The sequence below is a fragment of the Muntiacus reevesi genome, chromosome 13, assembly GCF_963930625.1.
Source record: "Muntiacus reevesi chromosome 13, mMunRee1.1, whole genome shotgun sequence".
Taxonomy (NCBI): domain Eukaryota; kingdom Metazoa; phylum Chordata; class Mammalia; order Artiodactyla; family Cervidae; genus Muntiacus; species Muntiacus reevesi.
The window spans coordinates 562,946-578,608 of NC_089261.1; the positions used below are offsets into that span (position 1 = coordinate 562,946).

Sequence of the window (15,663 nt, forward strand, 5' to 3'; positions counted from 1 at the left end):
CCGATCCAGGGATAGAACCCGGCTCTCCCGCATTGCAGGCAAACACTTTACCAGCTGAGCCACCAGGGAAGCCCATATAGTGATTTTTGCGAGAAACTAGAATTTCAAGTCCTTCGGATTCCGCAAAACTGAAGTTTTTCGGGGTTAGCGCCTAGCCCGTACCACAGCGCCCTCTGGCGTCCACAGCCCAAGGGAGCCGTGACCAGAGCGGGGCGGGACGAAGACCACAGCTCCCATGAGGCGCAGGGCTCGCGGTGACGTCAGTACGTCGGCGAACGCGGCTCTCCCATTGGGCGGCTGTTTCAGGCGCCTGCGCACCTGGCGCGCCCCGCCCCCGTCCCGCCGCGCCTGCGCCGCCCGGGCGCTGCTGGGATAGCGATGGCGTCGCCGGGCGAGCCAGCTCGCGCCCAGGTGGTTCCCGTGGCGTCCGGGCCTCGGAGGAAGCGCGCAGCCGGCGAGGCTGGGGCTGCGACAGGCCGGCAGCGGGTCCTGGACGAAGAGGAGTACATTGAGGTAGCGTTCGGCGCGGACGCCCGCGACTTCCGGGCCCCGCGCTCCTCGCCCCGCGCTCCCCGCCGGCTCCCGACGCTCCGCGCTCCCCCCTGAGGCGGTGGGGCAGCCTGAGTCCTCGCCCCCGGCGTGTGGACAGGCGGGGGGCCAAGCCGTTGGAGTGTGGGGCGAGCTGTCCGCCCTGTAGGGGGGCCGCGGGGGTGGGTGTGTGCACGCGGTGAGGAGCCGGAAAGAGGGATCTGTCAGGGAGTCAGCTGGGGTCTGGACAGCGGCGGAGAGGCCTTCTCGGGCAGCGGTGGTGGTGGGAGCTAGGACTGGGGGCCCCGCAAGCCGGCTCCCAGGGTGGCCGCATCGATGAGCGGGTTCGTCTCCTGACACCGCCCCACCGCAGCCACGCAGGAGGAGCGAGGAAGTCACTCAGGTTTGGGAGACAAGTGGGGTGGGCAGGCGGTGGTCTTAGTGGACAGCTGGGCGGGCAGACGCGCAGCTCAGCGGCGAGTCCGGCTGGAGGTGTGAAGCTGGGAATCTCCACCCGTGCTGGTGGTGGGGTGAAAGGGTCAGATTGGAAATAGGAGGCCGTGGGCGGGGTGAAGGTGGCAACAGCCGGTTTGGTTCAGCTGATGTGGAGGTGAAGGCGGCAAAGGAGGGTGAAACTCAGGCAGAGAGAGAGAAAGCTTTGAAGGTGCTCTGGTCAGGACTCCATGGCCTCACTGCCGCAGGTCCGGGTTCAATCCCTGGTTGGGAACCAAGATCCCATGTGGTACAAGCGCACAGCAGGGCCAAAAGAAAAAAAAAAAAAGGAAAAAAGGAAGTGTTCTCAAGCTCTGGGGATCTTTGGGCTGAATGGAGGTTGGGGTCTCAGCACACACTCTGTGGGGTAAGCAGCCAGGGGAGGCAGACAGAGGCTCTGACTTGTGATCTGACCTGTCCTTCAGGGTCTCCAGACAGTCATCCAGAGGGACTTCTTTCCTGACGTGGAGAAGCTGCAGGCACAAAAGGAGTACCTGGAGGCCGAGGAGAATGGAGACCTGGAGCGGATGCGCCAGATCGCCATCAAGTTCGGCTCCGCCCTGGGCAAGATGTCCCGAGAGCCCCCACCACCCTGTGAGAGTAGTCCCGAGGGGCTGGGCATGGCTGCTCGCTGAACCGATGCTTCAGGCCCCCTGACCCACCCCTCCTGTCCCCCAGATGTCACGCCAGCCACGTTTGAAACCCCTGAGCTACACACGGGCCCCAGCGTGGTGGGCAGCAAGGCCAGGGCCCGGGGCCGTGGCCTGGAGGACGGTGACGGTGAGTGAGCATCCCGCTGCCCTCGAGCTGTCGGGCTTACCTGGGGTGTTCCAGATGCCTGTGCCCTGGGAATCTTGCGTCTGGTCTCCCGGCCGCTCACTGTGCCGCAGGGGACCCACTGTAATGTTGTGAATCTTAACACCCGACACCTCGTCTGGGCCCGAGTCAGAGCCCACACTTCACCGGCGTTCAGTGGATAGGGGGTTGGGCGGCTTGGGGGTGTTGATCCCACCCCTGGGTGTTGTCTGGCGGTGTGGGGTCTCACAGACAGGCCCACGGCCAGGCAGAGGGTGCCCGGGGCTGAGCGGATGCACAGTGGTGTTCACGCCGTGGCGCCCTGGACAGGAGAGGCCGCGGAGGAGGAGGCGGCAGAGCCACTGCCCAGCCTCGACGTTTTCCTGAGCCGTTACACCAGCGAGGACAACGCCTCCTTCCGGGAGATCATGGAGGTGGCCAAGGAGAGGGGCCGGGTGCGCCACGCGTGGCTCTACCAGGCCGAGGAGGAGTTTGAGAAGGTGCCTGGGGCGGGGTAATGGTGCCCCCTCAGGGCGGGCCTCCTGGGCCAGGGCCCGGGGCCTCCCTGACCCTTGCTCCCCACGGCACAGAGGCAGAAGGACAGTCTCGCGCTCCCGGCGGCCGAGCACCAGGCGGTTGCGAGCGGCCAGGCTGGAGTGGAGACCTGGAAGTACAAGGCCAAGAACTCCCTCATGTACTACCCAGAGGGTGAGCGTAGGGCAGGGCCTGCGGGTGGACTGGTCTCCAGGGTGTGTTACCCCCTGGGCCTTCAGGGGTCCAGATTCTCATGGCAGCCAGCGGGGGTGGGGTGGGGGGTGGGATCTATAGCGGAGTCAGCACAGGCGTGGCGCCCAGGCTGTGCTCCGTGGGGACCAGCTCATCTCCCTCGGGCCTGCCCCCCTGATGCCACGGGCTTTATTCCCTCTGCCAGGCGTCCCCGATGAAGAGCAGCTGTTCAAGAAGCCACGGCAGGTGGTGCATAAGAACACGCGCTTCCTCAGGGACCCCTTCAGCCAGGCCCTCAGCAGGTCGCAGCTGCAGCAGGCGGCCGCCCTCAACGCACAGGTGAGGGCTGGGCCAGTAGCTCTCTGCTCAGGCGTCCTTGGGCTTGGCAGGGCTTGGCGGCACAGTCGAGGCTGGGTCTGTTCTCCGTTCGGGGGTTTGAGGTCAGGTCCTGTTTTGGTCAGACAGGTGGGTCAGGTGTGTGCTAGCCTGTGGGGCAGGGGTAAGAGAGAAGGGAGGCAGCGTGCAGCCGGACTTGCGGGCTGGCCCAGGCTCGGGGTGGCAGACCACAGAGCTGACCCCGGGAGTCGTGCAGGGCAGTGACTCCACTGATGGGGGGGTTGGAAGGGAGGCCGGAGCGGGGGGCACTGTTTTGGAGGTTTTCACAGATGCCTTGCCCCACCCCCCACCCCGGGCCTGAAGTCAGGGGCCCCCAAAGCTAGCAGGTGTCAGGAGCGGCCCTTGTCGACGGCCAGGGCGCCTCCCTTGGCCGCTGCTCCGGCAGGCCTTGGCAGTGCTGGGGTCCCCCTAGCTTGCCCTGGCCTTGAGCAGTGTCTGCGCCGCAGCCTGGCCCTGACCCCACCTCCCCTCTGGCTTCAGCACAAACAGGGCAAGGTGGGCCCCGACGGCAAGGAGCTCATCCCCCACGAGTCCCCCCGAGTCGGCGGCTTTGGATTCGTCGCCACGCCTTCTCCTGCTCCTGGTGAGAGACGTGCCCTCTGTGGGACTACGCCCACACCCTGGGGTCCAGGGTCGCATCTGCGCAGCACCGGCCTCTCAGATGGGCCTGACCTCAGACGCCTGGCGCCGTCCTGTGTGGATGCGTGTGTGGAAACCAGGCTTAATCTGCAGGAAGTGGGGTGCACCTGGGCCCCCAGGGGCTGCATGAGGGCCCTGCAGGTGGGCAGGCCGGGCCTGAGGGATCCTGGGGCCATGTACGCCTCTCAGGCTGCCCACTCGTGCTCCCGCCGGGGGTCCCTGTCAGTCCTGGGGTGACGTTTCCAGGTCGTGGGTCTCAGGCCAGCAGGTGTGCGGTGCTGACATACCTAAGTGAGCTCACGAGGTTCGGGGCGGCCTCCTGGGCATGTGCTGGCCTCCGGGCCTGGGAAGGCTCTGCAGTTTGACCAGACTCGGGGTGGGGCTTCACCTGGAAGACTCCAGATCTCCGTGGGTGTCCTCTGGGTCTCCCCCGCCCTGTGGTAGCCTGAGGGTCCAGTTGCCCAGCCCGGCTCCTCTGGAGGCCCCTCCCCTGGGCCGGCCACCGGGACCCTCGCACAGGAAGACACAGCGGGGCACCGCCCTGGGAAGGAGGGGCCAGTGGCCCGAGTTGGTGGCCCCTGGCTGAGGTGGCTATGGGTGGTCCCTATGCAGGTGTGAATGAGTCCCCGCTGATGACCTGGGGGGAGGTCGAGAACACGCCCTTGAGAGTGGAAGGGTCGGACACGCCCTACGTGGACAGGACGCCGGGGCCAGCCTTCAAGGTGGGTCGGCGTGGTGGGTGGGGGGCCGCATGGGTGTACGGGGATCTGCCGCACTCCCATGGCTGTGCACAGCGGACGGGGCTGATGCTGGGGCAGGCACCATGGCTCCTTGTGAGGTCTGGGCCTCCGCTGAGGACCGGTGTGGACGGGGCTTGGGCCTGGCGGGGAGACGGGAGTGGGGTGGCCCCTGTGAGCCTGCAGGTCCGGAGGACGGGGCTGTTCAGAGACGGGGGTCTTGCGCCAGGAGCTCCCCTGCATGCTGCAGCCTGCAGCCAGGAGGAACCCCGAAACCCCAGCATCCGTCAGACGCAACTGTGCCCTCGGGACAGCTGAGTCCTTGCAGAGGGAGGCCTCTCTCTGGTTATGGGGGATCCAGACTGGGTAGCCCCGGCCAGGGTCCCAGGAGCAGTCAGTGTGGGGGTTCCCAATGCCAGGCCCCTACAAGGGAGGCCCTTTGTGGGCCAGGCGGGCAGGGGATTTGGGTGGCAGGTGGTGTGTGGGGACGGGGAGGCCCAGGAAGGTGCGAGCGAGCGGCTGGTAGGGCCTCAGTGGCTCTGGGAAGGCAGGTCCGCGGGATTTGTGGGGAAAGCCAGCACTGGGCATGGCTTGTGAGGGAGGCGCCCGGAGCCTCGGGCGTACTGTGGAGCGCGGGTTGGGGAGAGCGCCCCGAGACCGAAGGGTCCAGGATCACTTCACCTGCTTTGAGAACCTAAAGAACCAGTGCAGGGTCTGGAGTCCACATTGTCTGTGGAGCAAGGCGGGGTCCTCTCAGGGGATGGCAGTACCCGGTGAGGTGTGGAGATACAGCGTCAGTCACCGTAGCGACAGCCGTTACAGCAGCAGCTCCGGGAGCAGAGAGCTGCAGCAGGGGCTGAGGGGTGGGCGCTCCCCCCTACAGCGGGGATCCCTCCAGAACCCAGATTGCCCGCGGGGCCCTCAGCCTGGGATGCCAGAACAGTTGGGAAAAACCTGGGGACTGCTATGTGCACCGGAGGCATTAAAGCCCGCCGCCGTGGCCGGCGGGTCAGGACCAGGGCAAGGGGGCGGCAGAGCCCTCTTCTCGCGGGCGTGTGGAGACAGGAACAGCCGGTTCCTTGGTGCACGGCAGGACAGGTTCAAGGGAGACGGGAACGCTGAGCGTTAAGACAGCGAGCGTGAGCCTCAGGCCCACGCGCCAGGGAGGCAGGAACGGGTGTCCACGCGGCCGCAGAGGGAGAAGCCGGGAAGGGAGTGGGCGCTGGGCCCTGGGCGCCTCTCAGCGCGGTGGGCGCCTCCAGGGTCTGACTGCAAGCTGATGGCTAGACAGCGAGAGGGTGTCTGTGTGATGTGGTAACACAGCCAGCACGCAGTGTGAGCAGGAGGGAGCACAAAGCCGGTGAGGAGATGGGCCAGGACGCGTGTCTGGAAGCTCTTTAAAGAAACACAGAAGCCATCGCACCTGGTAGCCAGCGGGAAGCAGGCTGAACAGGGCCTTTCCCAGACGGTGGTCCCAGTGCCTGGCTGGGTGGTGCCAGCTTCACAAGAACCCGGCGCAGGGGGCGGGCCGCTCAGGGTGGGGGTCAGGAGGCTGACGACCCGCGACGAGCCCGCCTGCCGTCCTCTAGATCCTGGAGCCGGGCCGCAGGGAGCGGCTGGGCCTGAAGATGGCCAATGAGGCCGCCGCCAAGAACCGGGCCAAGAAGCAGGAGGCCCTGCGGAGGGTGACGGAGAACCTGGCCAGGTGAGGGGCGGGCCTCGCGCTCGGCACCGGGGTCTGGGCCCGTGGCTGCGGCTCTGGGCCGGGCCGTCTCCCCGTGTCTGCAGTGCCCCTCGCACGTCCCTAGCCCCCGTTCTCATGCGTTTCTAGGGGGCACCTTTAAGCCTCGTCCCCGTAAGCTCCCATCCGCCCGTGGAGTCAGGGTCGTCGCCCCCCTTGGAGAGGGTCGGGATCCCCTCCAGCCCCACGGCCCAGGGCGCTGCCGTTCAGGATCCCAGCCGGGAACAAGCACGTGTCCCCCAGGCATCTTCCTGGGGAATGAAGGCCCTGCTGCTGGGCAGGCCTGACCCTGCCTCTCGCCACGCCTTCCCCATTGCAGCCTCACCCCCAAGGGCCTGAGTCCCGCCATGTCTCCGGCCCTGCAGCGCCTGGTGAGCAGGACGGCCAGCAAGTACACGGATCGAGCCCTGCGGGCCAGCTACACCCCATCCCCCGCCCGCGCCAGCCACCTCAAGACCCCAGCCAGTGGGCCCCAGACCCCGACGAGCACCCCGGCCCCCGGCTCGGCGACACGCACCCCGCTCAACCAGGACCCGGCCTGCATCACGGACAACTTGCTGCAGCTCCCCACCCGGCGCAAGGCCTCAGACTTCTTCTAGGGCTGGGCCCTAGGTGTTCCATGGAGCCTGCGGGGTGGCTCTCCACCCAGCACGGGACTCCAGCTTTCTAAGTCCCCAGGCCCACCCGGCTGATACCCGGGGTTCTGTAGGAACCCGCCCGTTCTATTTACTTGTTACTAAAGAGAGCCTCCGGCTTGACGAGGGCTGCCTCTCTGCCCCAAGGCCACCCTCATACCTGCGTCACCTGCCCAGGGCCACTGGCCGGTGACCTCAGGGGCCAGGGTGTCCAGCCTTTCCTGCGTGGCTTCTAGTGGCACCGCCGAGGCGGGGGGCCTGCATTCTCCCCTGAGTTGGCCCCCCATTCCCCCGTGCCCCCCACTTCTGTTCCTCTCGGGGGACAGAGCTCTCAGCCATTGTGCCCGCAAGTCCACAGGCTCCCCAACCAGGCCTGACCTGCTGCATACGCGGCTGCTCCCCATGGGAGGCCCTTCCCAGTGGCCTCAGCCATCCCTCCTGAACGTCTGACTTCCAGCCAGGGCAGGGCTGACCCCACCCCCTTGCTCCTCTGCTCGGGGCCAGCTCCCCAGGGAGTCCCAGCGGGCTCTTTAAGCCTCAGGTGGGGTCAGGTCGTGAGTGTGGGGTCTGCTTAGACAAGCCTCTCGTACTTGGAGCAGGCACGCCCCAGCTGGCCGTCCTCAGGCTCCCTGGAGGCTGCCTGGGGTCCGACTGGTCTGCACTCCACACGGAGCTCCTGCAAGTTCCTGGGCAGAGCCCTGCCTGGGCACCACGGGGGCGGGGCTGGCGCCATGGGGTCAGGAAAGGGCTGCTTTTGATTCTTTGTCCCAGTGGGGAAGGGTGGGTGTGGGCCTGAGGGAGCCCCAGGAAGTGGGGTCGGAGGTCTGGGGGGCCGCGAGTGAGATGCAGAGGGCGCCCTCCAGGCAAGGCTGTGCCTGGAGGGGGCAGGGGGACCCCGCCAGAAGTTCTAAAGGGCCAAAGGGTGAGCGGGAGTTGAGGATGGGCTGCCTGAAGGGCGCGGGCAGGTGGGGGGGCAGCGGGGGCCTGGTGGGAGGCCGTGGACTCTGTGCACACGAGGCCGGCGCCCCGGAGCCCCCGGGCCGCAGGGAGTAGGTGCTGAGTCCCAGAGAAATATACTCCGCGCGCCTCTCTGCTGTACACTGTGGTTTATTTGCTGGTCAGGGTTTAAGGGCTCTGCTACTAAGTGGAAAAAAGCTAATAGAACGTAATCAAAATAGCGGTTTAATTGACGGACTTTACTTGTTCTTGCACCTGTGGCTTCTTCAGCTCCTACCGCCTACTTAGCCCACGGGGAGTTCATGGAGCCGCGCCCCCCGGGCCCTCCACACCTCTAGGTGCTCGCCTTCCCCACCTCAGCTCCGGAGACGTGGTCCTTGGCCCTGGAGGTTTCGGCCAGCCGCTCCTCCACCCGGTCCTCGGTCTCAGGCACCACGAGCAGCCGGTGCTGGGTCTTGGCCCCCAATTTGTGCTCAGGCCGGTGTTCGGGCCGCGGGCCGGGCCGGGGGTCCAGCTTGCAGTCAGCCCGGTACTTGCCCTCGCCCTCCCGCTTGAAGGAGGCGGAGGCCATGGCCTTGGGCTTGGGGGGCTGCAGCCACGCGTGGCTGAGGATCTCGTCGATGTGCAGGCGCCGGGTGACGTCCGGCTGCAGCATCCGGTAGATGAGGTCCTTGCACTCGCCCGTCAGGTGCTTGGAGCGCGGGAAGTCCACGCGGTGCTCCTTCTGGATGCGCAGCATCTTCTTGATGTCGGAGTCGTCGTACGGCATGGAGCCGCAGACCATGATGTAGAGGATGACGCCCAGGCTCCAGATGTCGTACACCTTGGGCTGGTAGGGGATGCCCTGCAGCACCTCGGGGGCCGCGTACGCCGCCGACCCGCAGAAGGTCTTGCTCAGCGTCAGCCGGCCGCTGCCGTCCCGCAGGCAGCGCTTGGAGAAGCCGAAGTCGGACAGCTTGATGTTGAAGTCCTTGTCGAGGAGGAGGTTCTCGCACTTGAGGTCTCGGTGGACGACGTCCAGGTCGTGGCAGTACTTGACGGCCGAGGACAGCTGCCGGAACATCTTGCGAGCATCGTCTTCCTGCAGGGCCCCCCGGCACTTGATGAACTCGAGGAGGTCGCCCTGGACCCCGAGCTCCATGACGATGTAGATGCGGCCGTCGGACGTCTCGAAGATCTCGTAGGTCTTGATGATGGAGCGGTGGTTGACGGTTGCCAGGATGTCCATCTCCCGGGGCAGGAATCTCTCCACAAAGTCAGTGGGCGTCTTCTTGCGGTCGATGATCTTGACCGCCACGTTGAACTTGAGGCGCTCAGAGTAGGCGGACTTGACTTTGGCGTAGGAGCCCTTGCCCAGGTTGATGCCCACGACGTAGCCCTTCTTCCTCAGGACCGCGGCATCGTCCATGGTGCCCGGAGCGGCCTGCGCCACCGCCCTCTACATCCCCTCGCCTCGCGGGCCAGCGGGCATCGTCCCTGTTAGCACTGCGGGAGCTGTCTGGCCAGGCTGGGCCTGCACGTGGAGGTGTGGAACGCCCAGCATTGTCCCCGCGTGACTTCAGCCTGTGAAGTCATAAAGCCAGGCTGCCCGGGGTGGGAACTGGGGGAGGACAGGCCCTGGAGCCCTGGAAGGCTGACTGGGCTGATGGCGCCCCGCGGCCTGCCAGCAGCTGGCACCCAAGACTGTGGTGATCTTGCTGTGCCGCCCAGGGCCGCCCAGGTCCAGCCAGCGTGCCGGCCCCCTGCCTCTTACCCCTCGGTGTGGGGACTGACCCTGCAGCAGATCCTGTCCCTTGAGGTGGGCCGGGCCTGGGAGGGGCCGCCTTGAGGTGGGCTGGGCCTGGGAGGGGCCGCCCTGATGGGAGGGGGGCGGGGGCGGCTGGACTCTTGAGTCCCCAGCCTGGTGGCGTGGAGCCCTGGTGGGCTGGCGTTCCGAGGGAAGGTAAGAGTTGAGGTCCAGGCAGGGGAGGGCCTGGGGGAGGTGGACGTTGTGAGAACGGGTGGGTCCCGGGGTCGGGGTCGGGGGACGTGGAGTAGAGGGCTGGGGGGTGCAGGCTGCAGGAGCTGCCGGGATCCAAGCCCGGCTTTAAGACAGGTCCTGCGAGAGCCGTAGCGAAGGGCGGCCAGAGCCTGTGACCGGGCAAGGGGCGGCTGGCGGGCGCCGGCCTGTGGGGAGGGCACACAATGGGTGGGGCCCGGGGCTGGGGCTGGGGAGAGCGTCCTGAATTAGGTCACTTGGGCCTTTGTGAGCCCTGGGAGCCTGGGCAGGCACATCGCCTTTGCATCGTAGACCGCCTCTGCACCTGGAAGCAGTGTCAACCTGCTTTGTTCCCGCCTCGGGAACCGCCACCCCCGTAAGCTCAGGTACTTGGCGAGCCCCATGGTCCTGTTGTCCTCGCTGCCCAGGATGGGTGCTCGGGGAGGGGGCGTCCTGTGTCTGGGTGGGTGTGACCCAGAAGCCCCGTGTGGGGGTTCAGCGGGGCTCGCCTGCTGCTGGGAGGGGAGCGTGTGCACACGCCTGGGCCGCACAGAGCTCCCGGCAGGAGGCCCACGCGGAAGGTCCCCGGGCAGGGCAGCCAGGCCCAGAGGCCAGCGGCAGGGACGTACCCGACGCCTGCATTCTTCTGGGGGCTTCAGTAGGAACCAGCGGAACTTCAGAGGCGCCAGCTAGGCGCCCTCCTGGCCTGTCTCCCTTGCCCCCAGGACTCTGTCCGGGGTGCCCTTTGCTGTGGCTCCTGCTCCTCACGCCCTACCTCTCCCAGGACACCGTGGCCTCTGGTTCTCCAGGGATATCAGGCCTGCAGACTCGGGAGAGCAGCAGGAGCCCTGCCCAGAATGTGTGTGTCAGACTGCCGGGGCCCTCAAGGCAGGGTCAAGCTGGACGGGCTTCAGGGTGCTCCCAGCTGCAGGCCTGTGAGTGCCAGACCGCAGGCCCAGGGATGCTGCCCTCGGAGCTTTGAGGGTTGGCGTCAGGTCCCAGGTGACAGGAGCGGGCCCTGCCTTCCCGGGGCCCAAGGTGGCTCAGCGTCACCCAGGGCGAGAGTGCTCTGCAGCTGGGCCGTGACAGGCATGTGCAGTGATCGGAGCTGGGACTGGACTCGGGGAGGCTGAGGGCTGAGGTCAGGCCCCGCAGAGGATGGGGACAGAGGTGCTGCTGAGGGTCTGAACGGCCAGGTGGCGAGAGCGTGCCAGGCGGGAGGTGCACGGCTGGCCCGGAGGCCGCGCTGAGGGTCCCGGGGGTCGCTGTGGGGTTGAGCCCAGCTGGGGCAGTGGGGCAGCTCGCAGGAGCAGCCGGTGCCTCCGGCCACCTCAGGAGGGCCTCGCAGCGCGGCCTGCATCCACGCTGGGTGGGTTGGGGTGGCCACCCGCCCTCTCTGAGTGGTGCCCTCGCCTGGGAAGCACACAGCAGGTGCTCCTTCCCAAGGCCCCTACGCCCAACCTTGCCCCCAGGCCCCAATTGACCACTGCTGACCCAGGGAGAAGTTCACAAGCTTCCTGGGGCATCTGCACCCCCGCTGGCCCCAAGCACCCTGGAATCCTGCTCCGCCACCGGGCAGGCGTGTGGCTCCACCGCCAGGACTGCTGCATCTTGGGCCCTCGCCTGCCTGCCCAGGCAGTAACTCCCAGAGGCTTCGTATGTGGAGGTTGTGGCCCCTGACGAAGCCTGGAGAGGTGGGCAGGGGCTCAGGGGCCTGTCCGCCAGCAGGACTGGGGCCCACGGCGAGTGGCCGGGCAGCCAGGAGACCAGACCCAGGAGGACCTCAGGTGCCAGGTGTGGAAATCCTTCCCGCAGGCAGGGGACCCGGACTGGGTGCAGGACGGGGGGCCTCGGCTGCCGCGGGAGGTGATGGGGAGACAGGGGTGGGGCCAGGGTCCGTGGCTGTGGCCGTGAAGGGGCTGGGGCCGGGGCGGGGCCCTTGCTGGATGCCGGCCGCGGCGGGAGGAGGGGCCTGTCTGAAGGCCCCGTTCCCTTGGTGTCAGACCCACAGGTGCGCGCGTGTCCAGAGCACAGGCGGATCGGAAGAGGAGGCGGTGGCTGCGCACGGCCAGGTGAGGCCCTCACGGTGGGTGGCACCCCCACGGCCAGCAGTGAGCCCATAGGCCTGTTCCCCCCGCGGACGCCCCGGCCACGTGTGAGAGGAGGCCTGTGCCCCCTGCTTGCCAGCGTCCGCTTACCCACGCTAGCGGGAGTGTCACCCCAGGGACAGCTGGGACCAGAGAGGAGCAGACCACAGTGATGGGGGGACATGCAGGCGGGGGCGGGCCAGGCAGGGGTGCTCTGGGTGCTGCAGGGAACGGGGTGCTGGCTGGGTGTGGGGGAGACCCCGGAACCAGGGCAGGAGGAGGGGGGGACCCCGGGGGGGAGGCCAGCCTTTGCAGGCCCCCACACAGGCAGGCAGCCTCGGGGGCCGTTGAGGGCCCAGAACGCCTGCCCCGGCCTGCAGCCCCCACTCCACCTCCCCACCCAGCTCGGCGCTTGTGGGCCCCGCGCTTGCAGCAGCATCTTCCTCACTCAGCTCTCTCTGGTCCAGGGCCCGATGCCATCGTCAGGGCTGGACACATGGAGCTCTTTCCCCAGTGGGAGGTGAAGCACGGCGTGACCCGCGGAGGGGGCCACGGGGGTGCAGGGTCCTTCCCTGGGTGACCGAAGCTGGCAGGGCACACAACGACGACCTCGGGGGCTGCAGTAATATAGTGATTTATTGCTTCTTTAGCCACGTGAGTTACTGAGTTCAAAGGGAGGGGAAGAAACTGACGAAAATAGCGGCGCGTCCGGGACCATCTTCCTTCTTGTCTGGTCCCGCGGCCTCTCTGGAGCTCGGGCTCGGGGCCCCGACCTCAGCCTTATTTCCTGCTGGCCGCCCGGGCCACGAGAGGCGAGCTAGGCGTGCGTCTCTGAAGGCTGCGGGGGCACCCCCTCCTCGGTCTTGCTGGGCTGCTCGCCGGGCAGACCCACGGCCTCTGACTGCCGGGTCACCTGCACCATTGCCGCCTCCTCCTCAGGGCTTGGCTCGGCCCGGGGTTCGGGCCGCGCGTCTTCCTGGGGCTCCAGCTTGGTGGCGGACTTCTTGTCGGAGCTGGGCTCGGGGGACCACGGGGGCTCGGTGGCCCGGGAGCTCTCGCCCTCCTTGTTGATGGCTGCAGAGGACAGGCCCCGGGCCTTGGGCTGCACCCAGCAGTGGCTGAGGATCTCGTCGATGTGCAGGCGCCGGGTGACGTCCGGCTGCAGCATCCGGTAGATGAGGTCCTTGCACTCGCCCGTCAGGTGCTTGGAGCGCGGGAAGTTGACGCGGTGCTCCTTCTGGATGCGCAGCATCTTCTTGATGTTGGAGTCGTCGTACGGCATGGAGCCGCAGACCATGATGTAGAGGATGACGCCCAGGCTCCAGATGTCGTACACCTTGGGCTGGTAGGGGATGCCCTGCAGCACCTCGGGGGCCGCGTACGCCGCCGACCCGCAGAAGGTCTTGCTCAGCGTCAGCCGGCCGCTGTCGTCCCGCAGGCAGCGCTTGGAGAAGCCGAAGTCTGACAGCTTGATGTTGAAGTCCTTGTCGAGGAGGAGGTTCTCGCACTTGAGGTCTCGGTGGACGACGTCCAGGTCGTGGCAGTACTTGATGGCCGAGGACAGCTGGTGGAACTTCTTGCGAGCATCGTCCTCGTGCAGGGCCCCCCGGGTCTTGATGAACTCGAGGAGGTCGCCCTGGACCCCGAGCTCCATGACGATGTAGACCTTGCCATCGGACGTCTCGAAGATCTCGTAGGTCTTGATGATGGAGCGGTGGTTTAGCATGGCCAGAATCTCAATTTCCCGGGGAAGGAATTTCTCCAGGAAGTCAGTGGGGGCTTTCTTGCGGTCGATGATCTTGACCGCCACGTTGAACTTGAGGCGCTCAGAGTAAGCGGATTTGACTTTGGCGTAAGAGCCCTCTCCCAAATTGATCCCCATGATGTAGCCTCGTCGCTTGAGGACGGCAGCGTCATCCATGGTGCCGGGAGCGCCCAGTGCCCCTGAGGCTGCCCTCTACATCCCTGCGGGACATGGGCCAGCGCGTCCTCATCTACACTGTGGACAGAGTCCTCTGGGCTGCCCGGGCCTCCCGTCCCTGCCTCCTAGAGGCCAAGACTCTGGGCTGGAACGTTCGGCACTGTCTCCCGGGCGACTTCAGTGCGTGAAGTCATAGAGGAAGAGTGCTCTGCGGAATGGGTCTCCGGCCTGAGCCACTCGAACTCACAACCCTGCAGCAGATGGAGGGCCGAGGTAGGAGGGGGCCGCGGGGACTGCATCAGCTCTCCCAAGCCTCCACACCTGAGCCAGGACTGCTGGGGGCGGGCGGGGGGGGGGGGGAGTGGGCGATAGGCTGATTTCCTGCACCCCAGGGCATCCCTGGAAACCCAGGGCAACGGTCCCAACCATCTAGGTCTCAGCAGCAAATAGGAGATGCTCAAGTGAGGACTGCCTGCGAGGGTTTGACAAGAGGATGATCTCCCCACATGGAACCGTGTCAAGAACCCCAAGTGGGTGATGGGCCCTCGGATGAACGGACGGTTGTTTCTGGAACCCGGCGACAGTGGTGGGGAGGGCCACCTTGACCAAGGCAGTGACCTAGGTGATCTCCCCCAGGGAAGGTGCTGGGAAACCCTCCCTGACCTCTTCTTGCTCCATGCAGCCCTGGAAACCCTCTGCAAGGTCTGCACCGGCAGGCGGCTGAAAAGGTGGGTGGGGCAGGAAGGTCTGGCTAGACTTTTCATTCCCCCATGCCTCTCTCATCTGAACCTTCTCTGGCCAGCTCTGCTGGGGACAGCTGACAGGGTCTCTGCCCTTGGTTGTGAGCCCCCTCCTGGGGGCCTGCCCTGCAGTAGCCCTGGCTGGGCTACCAGGGCAGGTCTGGGGGTGGGGGAGAAGGTGGGCCTGGACTCCTCTGAGAGCAGCAGCTGCTCCCAGAAATGCCCCCTGAGGACAGGCAAACAGGGCGGTGTTGAATGGGAACCACCCTTCCCGCCAGCAGTGGGTCCTCTCTGCTCTGGGCCTTGCTGTAGGGAAGGGTGGGGTGGCGCGGGAGGGCAGGAGCAGGCAGGCCCGGCAGAGCCTTGGGGTCGGTTTTGGTTACATCCGTGCATCTGGAGTGGGTGCACATTCAGATGACCCTGAATGTCCTAGGCTGGGATCCTGGGGTGCTCAGGAGGATCACCCCGAGGGGATTGGGGTGACTGCTCCTGGGGAGCGAGCTGCTGATGGTCTGGGTGCACCGCCCACCGCCGCCTCTGCCCTCATTTTCTCCACTCCCATCTTCTCCCTCTTCCCACCCTGACGCCCCGGGCTGGGCCTCGTGTGCGTGGCTGGTGGTCCGTCCTTTGGAGGGCGTGCTCCTCCCTCGCTGGTACTCCCCATCTGCTGGGTCCCCTCCCGCGGTGACAGGTGCGCGGCCAACGCTTCCCTCCGTGCGGAAGAGCCTGCTGTGGCGGCAGCTGCGCCAGCGTCTCCCCGCCCCCCCGGCCCCGCTCCGCCCCCACTATGCAGTGGGGGAAGCCCCTCTCCAGGGGATCGGGCTTCCCAGTCGGCTCTCCGCGCGGGACCCTCCTTGAGCCTGCTTGCTCGTCCGCCTGCAGCACTCCAGTTGCACGCGCCGCTGAAGCCGCACCTGCGGAAGCACCTCCCGGAACCTCCTCGGAGGTTCTCCAGGTCTCCTCTCCCCTCTCCGCAGCGGTTCGGCCTTTAAAGCGCCACTTTGGGACACACTCTTCCAAGGGCCTTTCTCAGGGATTCCCAACTCCGCCCCCCATCCCCGGCTCCCTCGGCGCCGCGCCCCCCGCTCTGCTCCGGCCCCTCAGCGCCCTGGCCCCGCAGCTCCTGCTCCGCCCGGCCCTCGGGAGGCCCCGCAACTCAGGCCCCGCCCCCGAGCCCCGCCCTTCTCTGATCAGCCAATGGAGCCCTCGGCCCCTCGTAGTCCCGCCCCCTAGGGCCCGCCCCCGCCCCCGCCCTTGTGCCGCGCCCCTCTTGGTCACTGCGCAGGCGGAG

General features: G+C 66.9%; 3 protein-coding genes across 4 annotated transcripts; 1 reads left to right on the forward strand and 2 right to left on the reverse strand.

The window, feature by feature from the left end:
- The first annotated feature begins 372 nt into the window (after positions 1-372).
- Positions 373-7,878, forward strand: ESS2 (ess-2 splicing factor homolog). Of its 2 annotated transcripts, none has more exons than XM_065904086.1 (10): positions 373-513; positions 1,446-1,614; positions 1,699-1,800; positions 2,146-2,315; positions 2,406-2,523; positions 2,747-2,880; positions 3,418-3,520; positions 4,189-4,298; positions 5,903-6,018; positions 6,374-7,878. In XM_065904086.1, the coding sequence occupies exons 1-10, from the start codon at positions 379-381 to the stop codon at positions 6,651-6,653; spliced, it is 1,437 nt and encodes a 478-aa protein (XP_065760158.1). In that variant the 5' UTR covers positions 373-378; the 3' UTR covers positions 6,654-7,878. The 2 variants fall into 2 exon arrangements, with proteins under 2 accessions (XP_065760158.1, XP_065760159.1); XM_065904087.1 differs by having other exon boundaries at positions 6,420-6,562.
- A 102-nt stretch (positions 7,879-7,980) lies between these two features.
- Positions 7,981-9,054, reverse strand: TSSK2 (testis specific serine kinase 2). Its single transcript, XM_065904825.1, has one exon. The coding sequence runs from the start codon at positions 9,052-9,054 to the stop codon at positions 7,981-7,983; it is 1,074 nt and encodes a 357-aa protein (XP_065760897.1).
- Positions 9,055-12,454: 3,400 nt separating this feature from the next.
- TSSK1B (testis specific serine kinase 1B) lies at positions 12,455-13,766 on the reverse strand. The gene has a single exon (XM_065904711.1). It carries the CDS (start codon positions 13,630-13,632, stop codon positions 12,529-12,531), a length of 1,104 nt encoding a protein of 367 aa, XP_065760783.1. The 5' UTR covers positions 13,633-13,766; the 3' UTR covers positions 12,455-12,528.
- Positions 13,767-15,663: the final 1,897 nt, after the last annotated feature.